At 34.7% G+C, this 27,774-nt stretch overlaps 1 protein-coding gene across 1 annotated transcript in view; it reads left to right on the top strand.

Annotated features, from left to right (window-relative positions):
* The window catches only part of LOC143913417 (calsyntenin-1-like), an 80,189-nt gene extending 52,954 nt beyond the window's left edge, over window positions 1-27,235 (top strand). The window contains exons 2-19 of the mRNA XM_077433172.1: window positions 19,449-19,606; window positions 21,885-22,006; window positions 22,086-22,294; window positions 22,372-22,518; window positions 22,589-22,885; window positions 22,971-23,153; window positions 23,230-23,357; window positions 23,437-23,614; window positions 23,692-23,829; window positions 23,903-24,035; window positions 24,114-24,307; window positions 24,386-24,567; window positions 24,646-24,762; window positions 24,928-25,068; window positions 25,147-25,303; window positions 25,385-25,581; window positions 25,661-25,766; window positions 25,861-27,235. Of these exons, the coding sequence (XP_077289298.1) occupies window positions 19,449-19,606; window positions 21,885-22,006; window positions 22,086-22,294; window positions 22,372-22,518; window positions 22,589-22,885; window positions 22,971-23,153; window positions 23,230-23,357; window positions 23,437-23,614; window positions 23,692-23,829; window positions 23,903-24,035; window positions 24,114-24,307; window positions 24,386-24,567; window positions 24,646-24,762; window positions 24,928-25,068; window positions 25,147-25,303; window positions 25,385-25,581; window positions 25,661-25,766; window positions 25,861-25,928 (2,855 nt within the window). The 3' untranslated portion in view covers window positions 25,929-27,235. The remainder of the gene's footprint in view (window positions 1-19,448; window positions 19,607-21,884; window positions 22,007-22,085; window positions 22,295-22,371; window positions 22,519-22,588; window positions 22,886-22,970; window positions 23,154-23,229; window positions 23,358-23,436; window positions 23,615-23,691; window positions 23,830-23,902; window positions 24,036-24,113; window positions 24,308-24,385; window positions 24,568-24,645; window positions 24,763-24,927; window positions 25,069-25,146; window positions 25,304-25,384; window positions 25,582-25,660; window positions 25,767-25,860) is intronic.
* The last annotated feature ends 539 nt before the right edge of the window (window positions 27,236-27,774 follow it).

Here is a 27,774-nt window from a genome sequence, read left to right on the forward strand (position 1 = left end):
GCTTCCTTTTTCCTTTTACTTCTTATTTTTATCTTCCTTTTTTTCGCTCTCGCTCGCTTCGCCTCGACTTTGCACTGTTAACAACCATCCATACTGTCATCGTAATCGTTTCATCTTCTAATTTCCTCTCACGAAGCGAACGGCTCAGCGGTTTGTCTCTGGGTTAGTTTTGAAGCGCGATAGCGTAACGACACGTCTCCGCACACTGTACATATAACTTATGTATGTTTTTTGCGCGTTAAAGGTTTCTCTCGTTTTTGTCGAACAGTCGTATTCGGTCGTTATTAGCTCAATTTGTTGTTTTCGGTTTTTATTGCGAGCATATTTTGCCGAGATGGGTCGACTCTGGTGGGACCGCGCCGGTATTTAAGCTTTTTCATAAAATATGTAACGGTCCAATAACACGAAATCGACCGATAAAAATCTAAAATAACAATGCGCACTTTGCGACTCGGCTCGAATATATGCAATAAGCGTAGTCGTAACGCGCACTTCGGACGTTGAAAATCCATCGAAGGTGAAACTTCGACATTTTTATTGTCGAAGAAATTGATCGAGTGCTGTGCAGTGTACGTGCTCAGTTTTTAGTACCTTACGTAGGCTGAACGAGCTGTGTATTTGTAAGGAAGCGGGGCTTTGGAGCAGTCGCTCGTACTTGAAAAATTTTATTCATTGTGAAATTAGTTCATTCGTTTGTGTAAGCCGTCAAAAAATATTGATCGTGTGCTACCAATTACCTGCATACGTTTAAATTATATTATCATATCTGAGATCTCGGTACGAGATCCTTCGTCGCTTTGCGTCAGGATAGTTAGTGTGAAGCGAAGAGCTAATTATGTTTAGGATATGTACCGTATGACACTACAGATACGACGCGACGCGATGCGATATGTCATCAAGGTAACTCGGCAACAGTTAATCCATATCCATCAATATTCCATAAAAGTAAAATAATACACAAATTGTATACGGGTGATACCTAGTTTTGCTTTTCTAACGCTCATTGCAAGAAAATTTAAATTTCCGTGAAAAATTACCGAATTTTCCACAACACAAGTGAAATTTTAAGTGTGAAATATGTTTTAACCTGGTTTCATTTTATTTTATTTCAATCAATCATGCACATTCGTCTTCACAACAGATCGCTCCAAAGTGACAAGTGTGGTATACAGATTAAGAATTATTAATTATTCAAAATTCGAGGTGCTGCAAAACTCGAAAATTCAGTAAAGGTTGCCAATTTGTTGCAACCGTTATATTTAAAATCAGATAAATTGGCAAATTTGGTAGGAAACGATCGACCTGGAGTAACATATCCAAGGTCTGGCCAGAAGCAACCGGTGGGATTGAACCCGTAACCACTTTGTTCGAAAGCACTGTATGCTCTTGTAACCATTAGTCTATACTGCCGGTTATAATAATAATTATGGGTTGTGACGGAAAAAATGTAATTGTTGATTTACAGAGCTTTTGTTCCGTTCCAATTCCAGATTTAGCTTCAATTCCCTGCAATAAAGCTTTGATAGAATACTAAAAGTTTCTGAAATAAATTTCGCAATAGAACGTTTGCGATAAAATCCACAGAGAAATCCTCCATTTATATGTATTTCCAATAATCATGTTTTTTCACAATATAAATTAACCTTTTTAAATATATTCACGAGTCAAAGTGTATCAAATGATAATGATCACGGTGCATTTCATATTCATAAACATTATATACAAATTTTATTCTGTATTAATATATATCATTGCCGCACCCAAAGGGGGATGCTGTTCCCCTCTCCTTCCCCACAACCTATGAAAGACTAGAAATTTTTACAAAAATCTCATGGTACCTTAACTTAAACTTAAGTTCTACCATTACCTTTTAAGGATTTTTTTCCAATTTCCATTTACTCAAACAATGCCGGGCGTCATTTTCAATATAAATTAAATTATTTGCGTGTGAAAAATCAATAACCCCATTTTTTTGTCATGTTTTCCACTTTTATTATATTTGAGTGTTGTCACAAGCCTAATAATTTCACTTTTGACAATCAATCATTTTCTATTTTAACAAGAATTGTGTATGTTTGTATGTATGTAGTTACATGATGTACGTCATTGTTCTAAAAGGTTTCTTTAGCCTTTCAGATAATTCGTTCGTATAGAAATAATAAATAAATAAATATTATCCTCTCTACCATGGACAAGTCCTTCCGGCTCGTCAACTCGTATTGAGCCCTTGTAACGAGTCACTCCTTCAGTTCTTCGCTACTGAAACGGAATTAATTTAGAGATACACAGCAAATACACACACACACACACACACACACACACACACACACACACACACACACACACACACACACCCACATACATACATAAATACAACGCAGTGCCGTCCCTAGTTACGTGCGATCCAGGAAATTGCCCAAGGCGCCCTTCGCCAGACATTTCGCCCCCGAAAATAATAACGCCCTCGCAGAATCCCTTTCCTTATTTATTTTATTTTGTGTTAACGTTGCGCCGTCTCTCGATTCTAGTTTTATACGTTTCGAAATTTGTAAAATATGGCCAACAAACGAGGTCCGCGGCAGTAGGGGGATCGATCGATCCATTCGGTAAGCCAGACGATTAAGGAAATTAATAGAAGGGCCAAAATAGGTCAATACCTGAAACAAAGTGGACCCGCAGGAGCTTACATATTCAATTCGGCAATTAATTCGATCGATGACGATGTAATATTTTATTTTATTAGTAACATTAATAATAACGTGTGTGTGTGTGTGTATGTTTGCACTGAAACGTTAATCGCGTTAGCTTAACGTTTTCTTTATTTTGCGCTTTTTGTACGTTAACGTTACGAGCGTATATTCGCTTTTGCTGCGAAAATCGAACAAATATTTACACCGAGTCGAGATTCAACAGAATAAATAAGCGAAATACTGAACCTACACACTATAAATCCGTCTCTGGAATAGAAAAAAATAGTGAAAAAAAAAACTACAGGATATTCGCAATAAAGTCGCGTTGCATGTCTTCTCCTAATGGTATTCACCTCGCGTTTCTCAGTTCCTGCTTCGCAAAGATGACACATGACCATTATGGCGGACTATATCTGAATAGAGTGTGGCACGTAAGTCAATTTGCATCCTCACATGAGGCAGAGATTAACTCATAAATCGTAGCATACGATTTCGGAGTGATCACAATAAATTCGATACATGATTGCCCAGTCGACAATTAACTCGATATGCGATCGCTTATGCAAATTTAACTTTTTTGTATGCGCGTTGATGATGGGTGTACAAGCCGGGTAAAAAAATAGCGTGTCATCGTTATATCAATTCGGTAAATTTAACGTTTGCTTATCGCTGATGTAATAAAAACAAGCCACGAAAGCGAATGTTTGTTTTTCGCACGTCGCCAAAATTTTCTCTCCGTGATTTTTTTCCGCAGCCAAGTCAAATATGAATCTCTCAACTTTGCTCAAACTCTGTACGTACACATTGTACGCGTATATGGTATGTATGTGAGTTAAATTAAAAAAAAAACATGTTTAAAGATTCACATTTTTCTATATAATTTATGTGCATTTTTATATGAAGGTATTTTTATTGCAGCGAAACTCACTTACAATTCTTTCCTTCCTCTTTCCCTTCCGTTTCTCTCCCTTAAAACGTGCTAAATTACTCCACTGGGGATAATTAACTTCGGGTTAAGGTAACCGTTACAGGCAACTATTTTTCTCTTGTAGAAAAAAGAAAATGTATTCGCATCGGCTCTTTTTCTTTTAGGGTTCGTAAAAATTGTAGTTTCCTCGAAATTGAATGTCCGACAATTAAAACGTACACTTGTACGCGGCGTAACATACGCCGATCCGTGTTATTGATCTTTAGACGGGTTCGTTTGCATTTTGTACAGACGTTGCCAGGAGGATTTTCAACGTTGTCATAATAAACAAAAAGTTTCTCTCTTTTTCATTTAATGGCTCAATACTTTGGAATTTCGTTGGGTACAAATGATTATGCACATTTTTTTATCCGCTCGTAGGCATTGAACCAACTTTTAGTTATACATACTACATCAATATATAAAGGTACAATAATGATAAATAAAATACTATATTATTCATAGGCAATCAGCGTAATGTTTGGATTAGTATATTGAACAATATCTAAGTCGCATACTTTACTATAGGTATATGACTCGCATTAGCTAATGCTATAATTCATTTGAAAAACTGTTTTTTTGTTTTTTATTAATTGACAATACACGTCATTTGCCGCTCCTTTATGTATGTATTATATATGATAAACATAATGTATGTTATTGTGACGTCAATTAATCGGATCAGCCAGTTGTTAGTGACGAATCCCAAGGAACGAAAACTATTAAAAGTGATCCTTTAGCTTCGCTTATTAGAATTAGTCGGGTATTTGGGACAAAATGTTACAACTAATTTGTCCCAAGTAAACGGAATCCACTGGATATGAAAAACTTTGCTTATATCAAATGTCAACGTTTCAATTGAAGTTTGGTGTTAAAGCCTCCGTTGCATTTTATTTTATTTTATTTCAATAGTAAGGAAAAAATATTAGAGCTGAAGTGGATTCAACCTTTGCTTTTTTACACATGGAGCTATTTACGCCATAATTATGAATTTTATGCAGAAATGTAAATGCTAACCAACGCGAGGTTCCGGCTTCGAGCTGTAGTTTGCCTCGATTGAAAAGAATTTATCCGTATTTCTGCAGTGCTTCCGGTCAGATTTGGATATAATCATTTCCTATCCGAGTTTGCCAATTTATTTGCAGTTTCATTATTGATACGGTTCCTCCCAAATTGGCAACCAACCTACATACTATTTGTCACCAATATTTGAATAAAATTTCAAATTTATAATCTATAAATTTATATATGTATGTACAAGTTAAAAACCCATAGATGTTGCTTTGGAGCAACCTGTAATAGCACTATGGTTTTTTTATTATTAAAATCATTCTAGAGTTATTGTTTTGCAAACATTCATTTCTTTCAACATGACGAAATATTACGGACTGTTAGTAAGTCACCAGGCCACCTAATTACACTGAGCAACAAAAATAATTAACGGAACTGAAACTAATCAATCTTTACTAAGTTTGACCCACTGAATTCGAATATGACATTAATTTTTGTTGGCTTTCTTTCTTAACAGGTATGAGTTTTTTACTTTAAAAATTTTGAGTATTTCAAAACAAAAAAAAAATCACAATCAATCGAAAAAACATTTGATTATTGATTCCAATACTCACTTTTGGTTCAGCAACACTAAATTTTGAATTAAAAACGGAAAAATTCAAAAATCTGTAAAAATTGCACATTTTTTGAAACGTTCATATCTCTATAATAATGAGAATAATTGTCATATTCGCATTCAACTGGTCAAACTTAGTAAAGATTGATTAGTCTCCGCTCCGGTAAGTAAAAAACGTGATTTTTTGTTGCTCAGTGTTATTAAACGTCGCTCTTGTTCTATTCAGTAATATTTATTCTATACATGAGATAATCTTTTTACATATATAAGAATTTAAATCTTCCTTGCATGTAATCAAAACATTTTCTATATCGTCGCACGTGTATTTTTGAATTGTATTGAAAATTAGCATGTCGAGCGTGTTACATGAATGTCCGAAACATGCAAATAGAACGTACATAGGTACATACATACAAATGAGATTACAGTGCTGCAAGCGTTAGTTTCGCTCGAGTTGACTTTCTGCAAAGGTGACAATTTCGAAGAAATTCGAAGTCGACGACGACAACGACGCATTCAAAATACGTGACTTCCCGAGTCATTATCCGGGAAGACGATCCCCTCTGGAGAGACGTCGCAGCAGCAGTAGCAGGATACGACTGTCTCGTCTCGTTCCATTGTGGCGCGGGACAAAAAAGTCCCAGCCGCGAATTATTCATCCGTAGCGATTACGACGAGGAGCGGCCATGTATTATTCACCGGGAGCGCGGATAAACTTCTTGTTCGCTCGCCAATTTGGAATTGTAATGGAATTGTGCGTAGCGTACTCTTTTTTAGTATTTTCCTTTTTTTTCACCCCCACAAAGGATTAAATCGAGCGTGCTGTGTGTGCGTCATACATTACCCACGTTTTAAGTGATGAAGTTGCCCTGCAGTAATGGAGCGTGAGCGACACGCGCACATTAAAACTGGACATACGCACTACATAGTTGGGGTTGGCTCTTCTTGTTGAGAGGATTTGTAAAGTGAGTCTTGCAAGGTCATTTTAGTAAAAGGTCGGACGTGTTATTGTTTTAGTCTTGTCTCAAATTTTAAAACAGAAGTCGTGTAAGTTATGATTATTGTCTGGCTCTCGGGAGTTTGTAGAAACATTTCATGGGGTTCGCGCACATCAGCTCGCTTACAATAAAAATTGTCATTATTAATATTTAATAATTTAATTTATTTTACATTGGATATTATATTTTGATCATATGCGCACATTAAAACTTTATTACATACACGCGAGGTAAGGTGAAGGGAGGGGTGATGGAGTGCCTTCCCCTTCGTCACACTTTCGTGCTATGTTTCAGCGTTGCAACTTACGTTGAAAAATGGAATTCGAAAGTTAATCAAAAACAAATTAATGCTCTATTTTTTTAATGTACACTGAGTGGTGCGGAACTTTGGTGCAGAGTGCATATGTTTCCCCTGCATTTCTTCAAATATGGGATTCACCTTTATCGTTCACTGTCGATCAAGGATACAATATCACCGGAAACACTAATCAGGGGGTGATTTTTGGGACTATTTACCATGTATGTATATGAGCTAGGGGTGCTGCGTTTTTTTCGAATGTTTAAAATTTCAGTGTGTTTTCGCCCTAAGAACTGCAGGGCTGCAGCCCCCCAGAAAAATTACGAAAAAATGTGCGAGCCGCCATTGCTTACAAGAATAAAACAATTTTTAATTTATACAATTTTATTAAGTTTTATTTTCGGTCTCTCGACTACACTCTCGGTACACTTTTGTAATGCAAATATTGAGTGTTGATTAATTGTTTTCAAGTAACGATATACCATTTATCATCATCATCATCATTCACATTCGTCATCCACTGCTGGATAAAGGCCTCTCCAGCACGCTTCGATTCGTCTTTGTTTTGAGCAATTCTCATCCATCTCATCTCGCACATTTTTCTGATTTCATTCACCCTGTTGCCTTTCTGGCACACTTTTACATTCTTTCAGGTACCATTAAAGCACTTATTTCGTCCATCTATCGTTCGTTCTTCTAGCTACATGACCCGCCCATTGCCATTTGAATTTATTTACGTCCTCGGTTTAATTTTTTTATTGAATCTTGAAGGAGTCGACTCAAATTTTGATAGAATATTGTATTGTCTTAAAATTAGCTTAGTAAAAAAAGTCGTTCAAAATTTGATTACAGTATTTGACCCGAACAAACAAGTCAACCTAAATCAAATGGTATAAATAATAACGTTAGCTAAATTTCCCAACACCCTTGTTCGTTTTATGAAAATGATATTTGTCATGAATATTTTTAGTAAGTAGTCTGTATCTTTCTACTGATTCTATAAGTGTAAGTCAAATAAGTTTTTAACCACCCGTTATATATGAATGTGAAAGACAACTGTATATTTTCAAGTAACCAATTTTCTCTTGTATTTCACTTAAATAATTTATCAAACGTTTCGATTTAATTTTTATCAAGTTCATAAAAATAGTTGACGTTCTTTTGGAGCTAAAATATCTTTCGGCTTTCAATTAAATTGAACTGTCAAAATGAGTTCATTCATTAATTTTAGGTGTACATACATTATGTTTCCCTTTCAATTATTTACTTTCCGTGTTTTGTAATTCAGTTAAATTTTCCATTTATTTATTTATTTATGAATTAATTTATTTCTTCTTTGCGATGAGTCTTCGCGATGATAGTTATATTTGTAGAACTGAATTTAATTCTGTATCACTATAGTATCGATTTAGTCACGTATGATTTTTTTTGTTTTTAGTTATAAACAGTTTTTACTCAAATTTGCTAATACCAGTGCTTTGCACTGACAATTCTGAAGTGATTAATATTTCACATGACACATTTAATTAATCACACGGGTGTATAAAATTAGACACGCATACATGGGTACTATTTTAGATCAGAAATACCCATATAACTTTACGCAACGCATCCTACATTACCTACCCTTTATCAGAATGGACAGGGCTAATACGCTATAAATCTGAAACGAGAATTTAATACAGTGCTACAAATTAACCACTTTTGAATAATGAAATTTGAATCTAAATTAATATTTCATAACAGTAAACTTATGCATATCATACGTGAACGTATATGCGTATAGATGTACGTATTATATTATAATACGGCTATACGCTTTTCACCACACACTATCCGCTCGTCGGCTATAAGGCGGGAATTTACGCGAAAATAAATTTTTATTATTCGCAGAAGGGCCTCGCAGATTTTCCACAGCGTGTATCGCATGCAGAAAATTATGTTTATGACATTGTCGTTTTCGTCATAGTGCGCCGGGCGACTTACCCCATGACTATCTCCCCCAAATGAGGGATGGTATGTGGGATGCTCGAACGCGTCCAATAAATACCCGCCGCTAACCGTTCATTAGCCGGCGCGTTTCACCCGCTCAACGGCCTCATATTGAGATAATCGAAATTCGAAAATTGGATTTTCGCGAAATTCGTAATTTTCTCCCGCCTCGCGTCGTTTGTGTCATCGGTTTCGCGCGCGTGGGGAGTTTCGCGATTGTTCACTATGAGGATGCTTATGCTGACACAATTATAAATTCGTCTCCGTCGTGTCAGCGTTTTTCAATACGGCGAACTCCACCACTCCAATTCGCGATGAGCTCGTCGCTACCGTCATCGTTTTTATTCCATCATCGTATTGTTTAATTTGCGGTTTTTAATTTTTATAATAATTAGTTCAAAATTCTCTCAAATGAGTGACAAATTGTTCTATGTAATTCACTAAGTACATATTATTAACTAAAATCAATAAAAACTTGTCCATGATCTTGGTAATTTTTTTTACGATCAATTGAATGAAGGAGGGGTGGGGATCGATTAAAGGTCCGTTTATTTTATCTAACCCTGCATAATAACAGCTCAGAATAACAGTACTTTTATTCAAGCTATACAGCATCGCTCATTTTCTGCTCTTTCTTACTTGTTTTGGGCGAGTGCAAAATAAAATCGGCTTACATATACATTATGGAATGCGACGATACAATCGTCCGGTATATATAATATTGTCATAATATCACGTTTCCGAAAATATTCATATGCATGTGGCAGCACTTTCGTTAGTACGGGTGCAATCGCTGCTATGACATTACGTCGTGCGTGAACATTATCACAGTGGCTAAAGAGACCCGGTCTGCTTATATGAATAGATTGTGTCGGTTGATGCTGTTTCGGTACGTCACATACACTTTACGGAAGGTACGAATGTGTCCATATAGAATGTACTAAAGAATATTTTTCGTACTACCGTTTAAACGAACGAATATTTGCGCTGGTATAAATGAACCTTAATACGTAACTTGATTTTGAATTGCATATATGTATGTATGTATGTACATTCGAAGTAAGGTGATTATATTGTCTTTCGTGACCCGATTCCGTACTGCACACTGATACGTAATAGTGATAATAAAAGTGTTAAATAATTTACTGTATACTTTTGTTGCTTTTTAGCTTATACAAAAAATATTCATGAAATTGAGGTTGATAAAATATTTTCTATAACTTCATACATACATACATATGTACATGATAGCGAACAAGAATTCATTTTATTATTTGAATACTTTCAAAGTACGCAATTAAATTGTAAATTTGCATTTAATTTCTTGCAATGAAAAAAAAAAATTTACTTATTACCATATTTTTAATTATTTCTTTGCGCAGTTTTGAGTTTTCCATTCGTAATAATAAATTTACATATTAAATATCAATTATATGTGGATAAATTGAGTAATTTTATGCCTAATCAAAGGTTCAAAATGGTTTTCATAGTCATAAATGCAAACTAGGTTTATGCTTTAAAGTAAGCATGTTTCATTGCTTAAATTTACAAGTATAAATGAACTATGCTAACAATATTAAAAAAAAACAATTTGCAATATAATCAAGTCTTAAAAATGTGAAAACTCATCCCATTAACTATTTTTATGCAAATAAAATCACATTGTTCGTAAAAAGCAATGAAAACTACTATATAAGCATTCTTTATAAGTAAACTTAACCGAAAAAGTGACGACGCAATTTTCCTCAGTTTCAATAAAAAGTGCACTCGCTTGATAAATTCACTGTTCAATTTCGTCTGACGCAATATTTTATGCGAACATATCAAATATTCATGAACCTTTTGTTTCATAGAAGATACTCTGTCGAGTCTGTTAGTACAAAATGGTCGGCTTCTTTAGCCGGCCATTCGACCGCGTAACAATCTAATCTCGTCTCTAAGCTGACACTACCGAAGGTACTCGCATCTAATACAGTGTTTCCCAATTCTATTTATCGCGCAATCCACATCTAACCCCCCCTTATCCCGAAATAAAACACAGTGAATAAATAACACCTGAACGTTCGCTTTCGCTGACAGTTCCACCGCGCAAAGTAAGGTACTGTAATACGTTCACTTGTCAAAAAATTTCCTTGCTCTTATAAATCGAAGCCTCGCTTGATCTCTACCCGCGAATTGATGATATATGGGTGTGTGCGGGGGTGTGTTTGTGTGTGCGAAGTGAAGGCTTTCGGTGGGCTTTTTCTTCTTTCCACCCCTCACCAGATGAGATTAGCGTTGAAGGAAAGTTTCAGAGTGAAATATGAGCCACCATCGGCTGATACAAGTTGCCCGCCTCGCATTTTGTTTACCGTTTTTGCGAGCCACACGTACCACTTTTCGATCAACTTTTTTACGTGTCGGGGGCACGACAATAAAGTGACTAGACCGTGCGAGTTATCTCCCCGAAAAAAAGTTGGCGATCGTGACTCTCTGGGATATTATTTTACGACAGAATTAAACCTTTTTCAAATCTTACAATGTGACGTAATAATATTGTGTAGAAATGAATTTTGTACACGTACTGTTGAATTATAAATCATACGAGGAATTATTAAAGCCCATGTGTCGTTTTTCTTTTTCATTTTTTATTTATTTTAGAACATATAAATTAATGATCCTACAGTGTAAGAGACCGAGTTGGGTTATCCCTTAGGTCAAGTGGCTTTTTTCAGGCTCGAGCACCCTTCACGTATTATATTCATAAATTGATATTGTTTTTATTTTTTTACAATGAATGTATAACGTATTTTTCTATATATTTAATATATTGTAGTATCCTACTCCTCTATGGCAGCATTAATATCATTATCAACAATATAGGTATTTCAACTATATGTACAGGTACTACATAATATGGAGCACATCTACAAACTATAATTTTAAAATGTGGAGATACAAGTATGAACTTTAATTTCATAAAATATATACAGCATTCCATGAGATTCCTCGGTTCTGACTTAGAATTATTTTATTTGTGTACATGGAGGCATGATTTTTCTGAATTTATTTGTGGAAAATTCGGCATGTTTTATAATTGTCTTTTTCATACAAAACAACGAAAATAAACATTGCATACCTGGAGTGGCGTGACCGAGCGGCGACATTTTGCACGTATGCAATATGAAATAATATGGTGCATATACACTGTGGTATACAAAAAGCCACGGTGAAAATAAATCAAATATAGATATCAAAATCAAATAGTACATACATTGCAATGTGCACAGGGTCTGAGGAGGTTAATTTGAAATAATGCTCGCAATTGTTTTATTGCAGATCAGAAACAATAGATCTATATTCAGTATGAAATAGAAAATAATGTTGACAATTAATGTTTTTTAATCTCACTTTTTTTATAAAAATCTACTACGTAATTCAAAATGTATTCTTATACAAACCATAGATTGATATTTAAATAAAAATAAAATTGAATATTTTTTTGCCTTGTTTGATGAGAATTATTTAAATGAGCCAACTTTTGTTTTGAATTAAATAATTCATACCATGTAACTTGACTTCTTTTGTTTATGAATGTTTTATTTAAATTCAAAAATATGTATTCCGATGATATTCTGAAATCACCTGTAATTATTTGACTTTATTGGCGGAATATCTGCAATGATCGAAGATATGAGTATAACTCGTTCAAGTGGCGTTCACCTGAGAATGTCACTTCAGTTCAATCAACTTTATATTATTATTATAAACGAGCATAGAGCGAAATTAAATTTTATAGAGGGTTATTGACATTTTATGTACGTTAGTATTATACTACTGCGTTTATGTATACTGATAGTACGAGAGTACTTTTGCACGTGGCGTGGCTATTAGACGGTATTAGATCTCGTAACTTTTTAAGTGTACGCGGTATCTTCCAGCGTGTTTCCATATTGCACGTCACCGTCTCGGAAAAGTCGCGTATGATTCCTTTAAGCAGTGCTCAAAGTAAAAAGAAGAAGTAGGAAAATGGGAAGAAAACGAGGAAAATCCGGTCGTAAACCGTCGACGTACGTATTGTGTGTACAGCGCTCACGAAAAGTTGAATATATGTCCGCAATCTATCCTTAACGAGGGGTCCCTTTGATAAATAAGGGCAATTCCTTATATGCGTCCGAGGAAATCTGCAGATTTTATTTGTCGGTACGTTATTTATTGTGATTCCCTTATCCCACTCGCTCCCTTCCACTTTTACTTGTCTGAAATGTATATCTAAATGAGCCCGGATCCTTTTCATATTTTCCACCGCAGAATACTGAAATCCACAGGATTCAAATGGACGCGTATAAACGCTCCTTTTTATTGCTAATTACCCATAAACGTTCTAAAAACCTATGGTAATCCTGTTTTATCAATGCGTAATCTCGGAGAGAAATTGAAAATTGCTTTAAATTTTAGATTTTCTGCTATATTATATAAATATTTTTCTCATTTTACTTTTTTTGATTGATTTTTTTTTTTTTTTTTGTAACTGGATACGTTTGACCTTTTTGTTGGACGCTTTCGCAATAACTGTCTGTCCGTATTAAATAATTCAAATGCTTTTGAACGAGTCTCCTTCAGTTTCATAATTTATATTGCCAGTATTTTTAAAATTACTAGACTTTCTTAAACTTATTATGGTGCAAAAAAAAAAATACAGCGAACGATATTTTTCCTGGTAACCCATGCCAATTTAATGAGTTTCCGTGTATATTTATTCTCGTTTCGAAATTGAACTCCTCAGGTGGTCAATATTTAAAATAAAAACTGATAGAAAGAGAGAAAGAGAGGGGGTTTATGGGCTAGCGTTAAATCGAATTTATAGCACATATAGGATTTGACCCTTTGGTTTTTGCAATTTTATTACGCAGTCGTATGAAATTTATAGTAGTTGGTAAACACACGAAATTCACACCAATTCTGAACGTGTCGAATGGCACTGCATCTAGTTTGCCGAGTCTATGTAATGTAACAAGTTTCTTATCTTTGGCGTTTTGGTAAGATCTTTTGCTGACCCAGTTTGTGCGATTTTTGCCTCGCACGTTTATGTAAACTTCTCGGGGATCCGAAACTTGGCCCGAGAGCAAAATGGTTAGTTAACTAATATGATATTTATCTTTGGGCTAGCGGCGACCCGATAAGAGACCTTTTTCCAGGGAAATTTCCACCGTTAAATTTTCACACCCTTCCGAGAGGAAAATTTCATATTGTGTGGACATTGAAAATATTCGTCTGGTCGACTTTTCTTACATAAAGCGGATGTTGCGTTTATTGCCTGATACCTTATTTGTATATATTATATAGAAAATAATGGATGAAGAAATTGAACACCAAGATGCTACACAAAGTCCAACGCATTGAAAAAGTATGGAACGCTGTATACTCGGCACAACAAGGAGCGATAGGACACGAAATAGTGTATAGAGTGAAATAATTGAAGTGGCAATGGGCGGCTCACGTAGAAGAATGAACGAAGGGTGGACAAAATAAGTGCTAGAATGGTACCCGAGAGAATGTAAAATGGTGAATAGAAACAGTTTCGCGAAACAGAGACGAATGGAAGCGCATTGGAGAGGTACCCTGCACCCAGCAGTGGATGGCGAGTAACTGTAGATTATGATAATAATATAGAAAACAGTAAAAAAATCCAGAACAGAAACATTGCCAGAAGGTATCACTTCAATATAGAAATTATAGTTTATGTATGGGACTGAATCGTACCCAATCATTACATATGTATGTACATATATCAAATAGGAACATTTTAAAATATCGATACTTATTATATATATGAACAAGGAGTATAAATCTGTGGTTAGCGTGTAATGTTTTCAACTGTGTGGTCACGGGTTCAATCCCTGGCTTTGTGCTACTGACCAGACTTTTTATATGTGACTACAAAGGCGATCGTTTCCTATCAGAGTTTACCAATTTATCTGATTTCATTGTAACTGTTCCAACAAATTGGCAACCCTTTTATATTTCTCGCAAAATTCAAGTTTACGACATCTCGAATTTGTCGAGTTATAATATGCTGCAAATTTATCTATATATGTTTGCATGTTTGTAATTGACCTTGAATAATACTCACAATACTTGACCAAATGTACAATGTCGTGTAAAATAAATAAAATACCAAATAAATGGGTGTATACCTGTATAAATAAATAAATATATAACTTAAAATTTCACATACAATTAGTGCCGGCGCGATGACATACAATATTAAATCCCAAATGTACGTTTGTCAGATTGGTTTAAAGAGGCTTATTTCCCTTCTCTCACACTCTATTAGAGTGTGTGTGGCAATGGAAACATTTTCCACCTAGGCTGTGGCGAACGTAATGCTAACAATTTTCCGGCAAATCTAATTAACAAAATTATTTATAATAATCTTGTTAACAGTTGCTCACAAGATGAATCTTTCAAACTCTGAAATCTATAAAATTTTCAATAAATATATCTGTTTTAAGCTTAAGTTCGTATCGCCAGATGTGTGCCCAGCATTATAGACGGCATAACAAATGCGTATAAAATATTTTATTCATGTTTAGCGAATCCACGCATCTTTTAGTACATAGTACTTACATATATATATATATATATATATATATATATATATATATATATATATATATATATATATATATATATATATATATATATATATATATATATATATATGTATGTACGTGGAAAACACAATACATAGCAATAATGTTGAGAACAGAATGTAAGCCAATGTGTTCAGCGTTTACATACACATTTTATGTTTGTACGTATACTACGAACGTCACATGTGAAAGATATTACTCAACGCAAAATCGGCGTAGCATCTGCACCAGTGTGACTCTAGCTTTAGGAAAAGCCATGTCGTTTGAGCGATGTGTACAAATCGTATACACTTAGCAAATGTACGGAGCGAATTCACAAAGTAGTCACACCTTCGTTCTAATACAACGGCGAGTTTCAGTCTAAATTATTTTCATCGTATACCACCAATACAGTTCGAGCCGGCAACTCCACATAAACAGCACTACCAAATATATTCTTTAATATGTACATCCTATATTGACACATTCATATTTTCCGTAATGTGTACGTCGTTTAACAGCAGCAACCGATACGGTCTATTCATATTATACAGCAGTACTCGTCACCTATTCGAATCAAGCAGAACCGGTTTTCTTTGTGGAAATATTCACGCATGACGTGACGTCATAGTAGCGAGTGCATGCCATGTATGTCATATTAGAAAGGGCTGGCATGTACATATGAATATTTTCGGAAACGTCATATTGTGACAACGTTGATTAGACGATACGAAGCAAGCAATATTGTCCCACATCGTCGCGCTCTGAATATAGCCAGCAGTATGGCTCGATGGTTGCGTGTATGTTTAGTACCGAGAGGCTACCGGGTTTGACCCCGTGCTAATCTTTAATATTGCTGGTCAGAGTTGGATATTTGGATATCAGAGTTTTCCAATTTATCTGATTTCATTGTTGAAACGATTGGCAAAAATCATCCTACCCGCTGTCACAAATATCTGAATTTGATTTATGTACAATATGTAAAAATTGATGTACTAGTCTTAATCCATAAAAATTGAGGTAAAAATCTAAATTAATTAATCCATAGATGTCTCTATGGATTAATTAATTGTTAATTTTGTGGTCTTCAGCCTCGCGAAATACAGCGATTTATGTAATAAAAAAATGCTGAAATATTTGTAATTAATTGTCTAGGAAAGCGCATTGGGGTCTACCTGTTAGGCTTTACTAGTATATATCTATGTAAAATAAAATAAAATATGTAAGCCGATTTTTCCCTGCACTCGTTCAAAACAAACATGTACGTGCTCAAAACGGGCGGTGCCGTATAGTATGAATAGAAGTATTCATTTCCGAGCTGTGTTGTGCCGAGTTGTTAACGAACGAACCTCATAGTATTGCAGATGCATACGACGAAATAGATTTGTACAAAGCATTAAATACATATCTAGAGCGCTTTATTGTTCTAACCGTTGGGCGAATTGTTTTTATTTTTTTTATACGAAATCGTAACACGCTCTGCTATCGTAACGAGAAACGCTTCATCCCCTTATAGAGAACTTCAAAATAAAGATGTTTATTTATGAATTTTGGGTCTATTTTTTCGTAGTATCCCATGAAATATGCAATAGCGGTCCTCGCGAATTTTACCCGTGCTCGAAGACAACCTGCCGCCCACCCAAAACCAACCCCGCCGTTCTCTCACGCGCGCAGGTTATCTAAGGGTTAATTTATGCAAAGTCGTATTCGTACTGAATGCATCACTGTTTATTATAATAACACGCATGTTTGATGGACGTTCGTATTTTAATTTAATGCGAAAAAAAATTGACGATTATAATAAAAGCGCCTATTTAAGACAATGGAAAATCTGAATGCTTAATCGCTTTTTGTGTATATACACCCTTGGGAAGTGGGTGGGAGGGTTTTTGTATATTTTTTTTACTCTTTGCCGTCTTCGTGGTGGACGTTTCGAGGGCATCCCACCCCGTCAAAGGTGGAGCCGTAATATTAAAATGAAAGACCACTCTCGAACGCAAACAATGCGATGAAAATTACATTGTGTCACCGTCGTCGTCTGTTTAACCAAAAAAAAAAAGAAATAAAGTAACAAAAAAAAAAAGAAAAACCTCAAACAGCGTGAATTATTAATTTTAATTGTTAGTGTAAAAAACGACGATAATTCTCCGTAAAATGCGATTAAATAATGTAACTTGGGTATAAAGGCGGGGGTAAGGGTGGGCAGGGTGACGGCCTTAATATATACAAAGGACACGTAACGTGTGATTATTGTATAATTAATATATAGGACGCTCGAAAACCCATGGGACCTGACCGTAAAGCGTGCCCGGAACGTTCATTGACGCTCTTTGCGTAAAAACCGTATTCATATAAGCGAGACGTTTTGAATTTCCTCGGGGAAAGAAAATATCACTACCATAAAGCCCATAAATGCAGAGGGGTGGCGGTTTACCCACAGCGAGAGAAACCCCATACAAGTTAAAAAAAAAAATACATACACTCGGAGGGTTTCCGAACTTGCGTTATTTTAAAAGCTCCATGCCTATTTGTACAAATGTGTATTATACATTAACCAGGAACATTGCTCAGTGGTTAGCGTATAATCAACTTAAGGGGGCTGGTCAGACCTTATATATTTAGCCAGCTGTATGACTCGGATATATAGCCAGTAGTGGTGGCGTTTATGTTTAGCACCAAGTGATTATCGGGTTCGATCCCGCTATACTGCTGGTTAGACTTGGATATTTGTGACTCCAAGTCGATCGTTTGTTATCAGAGTTTGCCAATTGTATCTGATCATTGTTGAAACGGTTCCTCCAAATTGGAAAAAAAATCATCCCTCCTGCTGTCAGAAATCTTCTATATTTAATGTATGTACAATTTGTAAAAATTATATACAAATCTAAAATCCATAGATGTCTCAATGGATTAATTAATTAATTGTTAATTTTGTGTTCTTCGGCTTCTCGAAATACAGTGATTTATTTAAAAAAATGTTGCATTGTTTGTAATTAATTGTATAGGAAAGGTGCATTGGGGTCTTCCGGTCAAGCCTTCCTGGTATACATATATAATAAATAAATAAATTGTCAACCTATACTCATTTGTCACCATCGGGGGTGGCTCGTCTTTAAGGGCAACCGGGGCCACTCACATTTCTCCTAACCAAAAAATAAAATAAATTTTGTATATTTTTTGTGACTCGTCAAGAGTCAACATGTGTTTCTTTATACCGCTCATCACGCAGTGAGTAGAACCGGTTTGTAATTCAGTTCGGGGCAATCGTTTATTTGCCGTGGTCCCGTGGTCGCCAGCTTCGGTTTACCTGCTACTCTGGCATTTGCGAGTGATACTGTATGTAGATTGTAGACAATCAGTCGAGGCAGATAAAAACGCTTCGTATTTCCGTATATAGAAGAAAATTTGCGTTAGTCTCTTTGGGACAGAATGCACCAGCCCCGGTTGTCTATATTTTTTATACGATTCAAAAAATACACGACATCTTCAATGTTTTTCGACATTTCAACTACATATTGCAAGTTATGGTTAAATTGTTAATCACAATACCGCAATTATTTCATTTTTATCATTAAATATTTTTTTATTAATTACATTTTTGCTTTTTCAGAACACACAATGAACGAAGTCGGTAATATGCTTTAAAAAAGACATTTTGCTTGCATAAAATGTTACTAACAATTATATTCAAATCGATTTTTTACAATATATGTATAATATATGCTTTAGCTTCCTCCTGCCCCAGCCATTTTTAAAGTCACGATCGGCCCCTGGTCACCAGTAATTGAATGTTATTTTTAATTTATAATAATAAAATATGTATGTACAAATTTGGAAATTTACATTTTACCTTGCAGCAAAACCCGTTGAGGTAAAATGTAAATTAAAAAATAAAAATAATTATTTTTTACTTCGTGTTGAAAAATTGTTGTTGATTAAATTATTCAAATGCGAATTATCGACATGAATAAACTCTCATTTGAAATGATGGATGGGAGTGTCGTTGAGTGGGAGATAACGTGCTCTACGCAAATGACATTTGCGAAGTTTGTGAATTTGTAATGCCCTCTCTTTAAGTTTATTAGACATTGCTTAATGAAATCAACTTTCTTGTGTTTGTTCGGTGTATGAAATCATATATTAAAACTTTGCACGATAATTTCCCCCTCGTATTATAATATGTGAATGGAAATTCATTTATGCTGTTATTATCATTTTATATGTACGTCATTTCAATAGTGGTTTGTTGTTTGTTTCAGCAGTACCTTATCTCGATTTGGAAGATTTGGACGAAGGATATCACGGTCTCATCAAAGAGAATGAAACGATCGTCGAAGTGAGACCGCCTATTAGAGCTAAAGGAAAGATCTGCTCGTTTCTCATCCTCAACAACAAACACCACGGAGAAGCACCCTTTGAGGTAAGATCTTTTTTACTTAAAATTCCGACTATTCACTGATGAAAAGTAATCAATCATTTATCTATTATTTGTACATACATTTAAGACAAGTGGTATGTATGGAATAAGACGAAAATGTATGTTGTTTGTTTGATTAGAAAGATTTTGACCAATGCGTACAAAGTACAGTATAAAACGGGGTCAAGACAAATCGCTCACGGACCTTACACTCAACGACATAACTTGCACAACATTTCACTCACGCGATAAATCGCTCACGGAAATTACAATCACAGATAAATTGGTCACGGGACAGTATTATATTCGTACGTTTTGTTGGCAATAGCGCTATTATATCCCATTTGAACCCAGAGCTCGCGTGAAAACACATGTCCCATGTGCCCAGGACTATTTTTTCGTTTATTTTCCAAAATCTTTGAGTTATTTCATGGGAAATATTTTTTATAGGATAGGGATGGATAATTAATTGATTTTTCAACATTTTTAATTTTTTTCAAGGTGGTGTCGTGAATGACCTTTGGGGCTAATGAAACATGTTTTTTAAAATAAAACAAAAATCACAATGGAGTCACATAATCAGTTATAATACTTTCTCACTGGTTATTTGTAATTTTATTGTTATTGATTTTAAAAATAACAAACACGCATCTCTTCGATAAAATGATATTTTCAAATCGCATAACATAACACACGTAGGTACATATATTGTGACATACACATCGTCAACAAAAAAAAGGGTGCACCCTTTTAAAAGAAGAAATGTCATAAACGAGATTTTGGGTTCAAAAGTCGTAAAAACAAAATACATGAAGACAAAATAATTAATTATTATGATACGGTACAAAACATTTGTCATGCAATGGAATTTCACAGTTATCACAAGCGGAAAACGTTTTATTTTTACAGTGTCCACAATTTCTCCTTTTCTGTTTGACCAATATCAAATGTCTTCCAACTTCCTTTTGATTTTGATTAACTTTGCCGGGTCTGAATGGGACCAATTGTTTTCGTTTTTGACCACAACACTTGCACAACGTCTCTGTTACCTGTCTGATAAATCCTAATTTATCAAATTTACAACCAAAACTTTTGCTTAGAATCCAAGCGTTATTCACAGCTACATCGATGTTCCAAAACAGAATAGGCATGTACCATTTTTTCCCTCTAATACTTATATTATAGTTAGAAATATGGTTATCCATTTGATCAACCCCACCCATATATTTATTATACATATTTATACTAAATGGTTGATTGATTTCCACCGTACTTTTTTCTTTAACCGAATATCAGTTTCCAGGGGTGGTAATATGTATGTATGTGGAATCCGGAAGTTGAGACTCGTCCCAATTATCAATTTCTTCCCGTATCTCTGCAGTAGTAAAATTGCATTCTCTGGAAAAAAATATGTGTCATTATCCCAAGGAGTCATATACGACTCCGTCGACTTTTGATTTTTTTTTTTTTTTTTTTTTTTTTTTTTTTTTCAGGAATATGAGATATATAAACGCAATTTCTCTTATGCATATTATACAATAAGTCCTACTGTATTAGAAACATAAAGATAAATAAAAAATATGTAAAAATAAAAAATTCTCTTCGACATATCTGCAAGTCGAAAAGCGCTCGATGTTATTCCCTCAAAACTCCAAAAGGAACTGATTTAATTTCGTGTGACTTTCTTAAAATTCATCACCAACATCTAACCAAGCGTAACGAAAGGTTTTACGGCCGGCCTGAGTGATCCCTTTATTTTACGACGCAAAATTGTAAAATGCCGTGAATGACCGCGCTGGCATACATCGTGTAAGTTCATAACTGACCGCGTGGGTTCAAATGGGATATATACGATAAATAATTTTATATGTTGGCTCGAAAAGTCGATCTTATTAAAATCGTCAGTGAATTTTGAAGAGACTCGACCAGCCCTGGCATAAAACGTTATGCAAGGTGTACACAGAAATATAGAAAGACATTCTTAGAATGATAAGAAGATATGTATGTACCTAAAAATAAATATATTTTTACATGTAAGTGAGTAAGTAGTATGACCAAAGTGATAGATATAGCTAAGAAACTAAAAAGATTAAAGTGTAAGCTATTTAACTAGACGAATGGTTAGCAGATGAACAAAAGAAATACTTGGATGTTATCCAAGAGGATTCAGACGAAGGCAAAGAAGGGTGAAAGAACACTGGACGGATGACGGGGATTGGATGAGGATTAAAGATATTTTCATTCCATGTTTAAATACAACAGAATTTCATTGAAATTTCAGGTAGTCGTAACGAATTTAAATGAAGCGACGTTGCACGTACGACACAGTCTCAACTGTGAGAAGAGACGTAACTACAAGTTTGATATTGCGGCCGTTGGATGCGATGGCCGATATTCAGACACGTAAATACATTTTCCTTTGCTCGTTTTTCGGTTTCTATTTAATTGTTGTATAATAATATAATATACGTTGGTATTTTAGTGCCGTGGTTCACATAACAGTAATGGACATCAACGAATACCTCCCCGTATTCGAAGAGTCGTCGTACGTTCGAGAAGTCGAAGAAGGACGATTGTACAAAGAAATCGTCCGTGTAAAAGCTACAGATAGAGATTGCACTCCTAAATACGGAGACGTATGCAAATATGAAATTTTGACAGCCGATCAACCTTTCCTCATAGATAATGAAGGTAAACAATGATGTAATATAAATAAACCTACTATTTTCATTATATTTGTATTATAATATTTTTTATTGATATTATAGGTGTCATTAGAAATACAGAGCCTTTAGATTATGAAAGATCTCACAATCACATTCTTTCCGTCGTTGCTTATGACTGTGGAATGAGACAATCTGTGCCGGTAATGGTAACGATAAAAGTTAACCGCTTATGTAATATGGGATGGACAGGTATTCATTCATTCATTTATAAAATAATTGTTTTTATAATGTTGATGTTAATAATGTATATTTCAATTAGGCGTTGCTGAACGTGTCGACTATCCTCCTGGTGGTGGAGCTTTGTCATTATTCCCATCGGCGGCTTTGGAAGAATGTACAACAAGGAGATGCGCCGAGGGAGAAGGCGGTGGAGCTGTGCAAAAACTTCGTGCTACTGTAACACTACGTAGCTCTCACATCGGCAAAGGATGCGATAGAGATACTTATTCAGTTCACAGCCAACGCAGAATATGCGGAGCTAGTTCTCAGTCGATAGATCTTCTCCCCAGTCCTGGTGTCGGATCTGAATGGACCAAAACACTGAAGACTGATGAAGGTAGTCCTCGAATGGAATTAATTATGCATTTTGTCGTTTTTATCATAGATTAAAAGATGAGCATTAATGATATGACTAATTTCAGGTCACGAATCAGATCAAATATTCTCATTCGACGGTATGACCACTGCTGCTATTATTCCCGAGTCTGTCTTGAATCACAGCCTCGCGAGCACATTCTCAATATCTACTTGGATGAAGCACGCCGATCATCCAGAAATGGACAAACACAGGAAAGAACATATAATCTGTTTGGCCGATGATCACAGTTCGTATAAAATTTATATATTGTATTTATTTAAATTTATTCTGCATAGAATTCTAATGCATCTATTTTTTTATAGAAATGAATCGTCATCATTATGCATTGTTCGTTCGCAACTGTCGTCTTATTTTATTGCTTAGACGAGACTTCACCGAAGGTGATTTGAATATATTCCGTCCTGCCGAGTGGAGATGGAAGATCCCTCAGGTTTTTATTATCTTAATGCATTAAAATTATAATGAAATTTAACAACATTGTTCTTATTTATTATATTGATATCATTAAGGTGTGCGACAACGAATGGCATCATTATTCCGTTAATATGCGTTTCCCCAACGTTGAATTATATGTCGATGGTCGACTTCACCATGCCGAACCTAAAAATCCTGAAGTTATTGATGATTGGCCTCTTCATCCTACTAAAGACATCACAACAACTCTGACCGTAGGAGGCTGCTGGCAAGGTAACATACATTAATCAATTGTGTAAGCTTCCCTTTTTAATAGTTTCATTATTAATTATGTATTTGTAACATTATAGGATCTGATGGAAAGATGAAACATTACATGAAAGGATCGCTTGCTGGATTGAACGTTTTATTGAACGCTGTAGAAGGTCACCAGCAACTCAAATGCTTGGCACAATGCCGAGAAGGACTCAGTCTTGCTCCTGAACTATGTAAGTTGCATAACTTAATGTAACAATGATTTGTTTGGATTCATTGTTATTCTAATGAGATTTTACATTTCAGATCTTAATTCAGTAGTTGTCGAAGGTGGTAGTGTACAAGATTTAGAAAACTTATTGCACAAAGTAACATATACAAACTCGAGAATGTTCCCTACTCCAGGTCGACGAAACGTACATATTGCTACATCGATAACGTCAGTTATATATTACATACTTTGATTTTAAAATAATATTTTTGAAGTTCGATTTTTATTTTGAATATTTTTGTTCAGTTGTGATAATGGCCGCAACGTCAAAGTCCGTCCTGCCGAATCCTACATTATGGTGATGCAGCCTCAGACGCCGACCATCCTCATCAACGGAACAACAAACACTCCTTGCGACTATTCACACTTCAGAGCGAGCGTCGGTGTCTTTTCAGATGTAAGCGTCAGTGTTTTAAATTCTGACGGAACTGCACCTAAAGGTAACCTCTTATCGGGTTTTGATTATTTTCATTTAAGTGTAACAGTTTCGTTTAAAATATTTATTTCTGTTTCAACAGATAAAGCTGCACAAAAATTGGACTCATGTGTTGTGTCAGTATATCCAGCGCTCAATCCCGACCATGAAGCTTTGGCGATCCGAGGAGCTGCTGAATTGCCTCTGCACTATGATATCCGAGCCACTGTGTCTCGCGATGGTGTCATTTTAGGCGGAGCGGATTCTGTCGATAGCTATCAAAAGGTTTATTAAATTCTACTTGTAAAAACTACAATTGATTTTGCAAATTATATTTCATTTGTTTCTCTCTTATTCTTATAGGTTTTACATCAAATCGATTATACAAACAAGAAACCTGCTTACTATTTGAACAGAGTTTTCAAGCTGACTTGCTCTGAATTGAATGGACGTTTCACAAGCAACGAATACGTACAAACGGTAAAGAATAAGAAAAAAAGCCAAAATATACATATTTCAAATTAGATATATCACTTGATATAATAAAAATTTATTTTGATCGAGATTTAGAGCTTATATCTCAAGTTACATACTTTGCATTTTTTATTATATTTATTTTAATTAATTATTTATTTGTATTTATAGCTAACAGTCATCCATCCACATTTGAAAGGCGCTGAACATCCTTCTAAAGAAGCACACATTCCTGCAGCTATGAGCCATCACACCGAGTTACATACAGGAATTGCTGATAAATTGGATCCTGTTGATCGCATCCTGAATACTGTAATTATTTTAACAAATATAATTGATTGTACAAAATCTAGTTCGTTGTTTTAACAATCTGTTCATTTTTTTTTATAGGAAAGTCATGGTCGATTGTCGGACAGCCATTCAGACAGACACCCAGCTGAACGGCACTCATTGCCTCAAAGGCAGTATGTTGCTCATGCACAGGCCAACTCGCATAATGTTGATATGCTTGCACCAAGAGTGACCGACGCAAATATCAAACAAAATAGTAAAGTTATATTTAATATATAAAATAATTACAATCTGTGTGCGTTTTTTTTACTATACATATGTGCATTTAAATTTACAGATCATGTAGCACTTTTGATTGGTGTTGTTTGTGTTGGCTTCCTGGTCTTGGGTGTTGTTGTCGGAGCCGTGAGAGCTAGACGTTCATTCGGTTCACAAGGCGATGGAGGCGGTCAACCCACACAGCCTGTCAATCAAGAAGCTGAGATGGCTTGGGACGATTCTGCTCTCACAATAACCGTCAATCCTATGGAGACTGTATGTATTGTATATATTGATTAATATATTTGATATATGAATGTGACAGTTTTATTTTAATAAATATGTTGTTATATAGAATGAGGATGATAGTCGTGAAGTGCTAGACAGTTCAGATGGAGACAGTTGCTCAGATTCCGATTCTGACTGTCAACATGATTCTTCAGATGATGAAGATAATGATGGTTAGTTGATGACATTATCATATGACATATTATAGGTATATGTATGTTAGTAGCATGCATTATGAAATATATCTAATGGAAAGATTTTTTTCAGTAATTATCAAAAATCGCAACAAATACAAGAATGTAAATCAACTTGAATGGGACAACTCCACAATGTAAAAGTGTCTCAAAATTAAATGAATGGAGCGGCAGCTAGTGTTGGTTAAAGATCGTGAAGGGATAGATGGAAATCTTTTGTTGTGAATGTTGTGTACTTAAAATTTACAATAATAGTATATCTGACGGTCTCGTGAATTATGTTTCATAATGTTGCTTAATTTGCTTATTAATTATTACGTTCTTCTATCCTTTTTTTTGTTTAATTATTATAGTAATAATGATCGTTTATTATTTCTTTCCTATGTATATACGAAGCGCAAATGAAACTTAACTCACAAGACGTACGAGTCAGAATTGTGGTTGATATCATTGTTAGCATATATATTATACATACATATTTATATTAGGAGCGAAACTGTTGTAAATTAAAAACAGAAATAGTAATGTCGTAATCTTATTTTTGTTAAATTCAGCCATATAAATTTTTGATATACGCTTGTTATAGGGAATCATTAATGTCGTTAATTCATTAAAAATCTGAAAATATTTAATTGTGTATAATAAAAAAAAAAATAGGCTGTATTTCTGTTTTGTATTTATCGAGAGTTTCTCGTTGATCAGTTTTTCAAATGTCTTGGTGTTTAGGGTGGATAATACATAATCACCAACTTGCACACACTAACGTGCACTCGCACGTGAGTATATTTGCACATGCATTTGTGCGAGCGTGCGAGTGATCTATCTATGTATACATATGCATTGATTACACACTTTCACCATTCTTGTACGTAAGGTTTTTTATATAAAGAAAAATATTTTCCAGTGTTTTTGTATGTTTCTTATATTCAAACGTAGTGAATTATCTACTTTTAGTGTCTTTATCATTGTTCTTATTGATTTGTTATGCGGTTAATAATTCAATCGGATTAGATTGTACAAGAGCATTTTTTTTTAATAGTTATTAATAGGTATTGCTTGTCTGTTGAATCGCTAAAATCATTTGGTTATGTGTTGAATTTATTTAACGCGTTTGTTTTTGTATGCGAATTTTGAATTTGTTGAAAATATGCATCAACGATGATTTCAATCACAAGAGTGTTTCCGCACACGTATATCTCGTGAGTGATTTATCTCTATAGTATCACGGGAACAACATCTCCTCACTCCAATAGTATATTTTTCTATTGTACAAAAGGAGTATCGATCGCCATTCCACAATTCCTAATCCGATTGACCTTTATTGAGATTCGTATCACTGTGCTCTAAATATTATAAAGTATTCATATACATATATGTATGTATTGACGTTACATATGTATACATTTGCTATTTTTTATTGATTTATTTTAAAAACAATTTGACATTTCATTAATATTGTGGTTCACATTTACATATTATTATTGTTAGTAACTATTGACAATTTAAAATTTCATATCAATTTTTATTGAGAGCGTATTGCTGTTAGCTAAGCAAGTTTTTGTACTCTAGTAGCATAAATAGGCAATGTTTCCAATATATAGCATTTAATATCAGATGTGAAAGATTTATACGTGTAATAATGATAAGGTCAGGATCAGAAATCGGTTTAAAAAGTAGTAAGCTTCGGTGTCCTATCAAATATTTCGCCTTTTCACCATCATCGTCATTGTCTTCGTCGTCGTCGTCGTCATCGTATTCACAATCATCCTTTTCATTTCACACATGCGCATACTATACATGTCGTGTACATGTTTTTAAGTATATATCTGTGTATATATATACATATGTGTTTATATAATTACATAGGTAATCTATTTTAATAGTGTCTCACATTTGATATTTTGAGTTGTGTATTGAAACTGTCTAACTGTCAAAACGTGTCTCAACACGAATTCAATTATTATTGCATTTCTCTATGTACGTACAC

Source organism: Arctopsyche grandis, chromosome 6 (genome assembly GCF_051622035.1).
Source record: "Arctopsyche grandis isolate Sample6627 chromosome 6, ASM5162203v2, whole genome shotgun sequence".
Taxonomy (NCBI): Eukaryota; Metazoa; Arthropoda; class Insecta; order Trichoptera; family Hydropsychidae; genus Arctopsyche; species Arctopsyche grandis.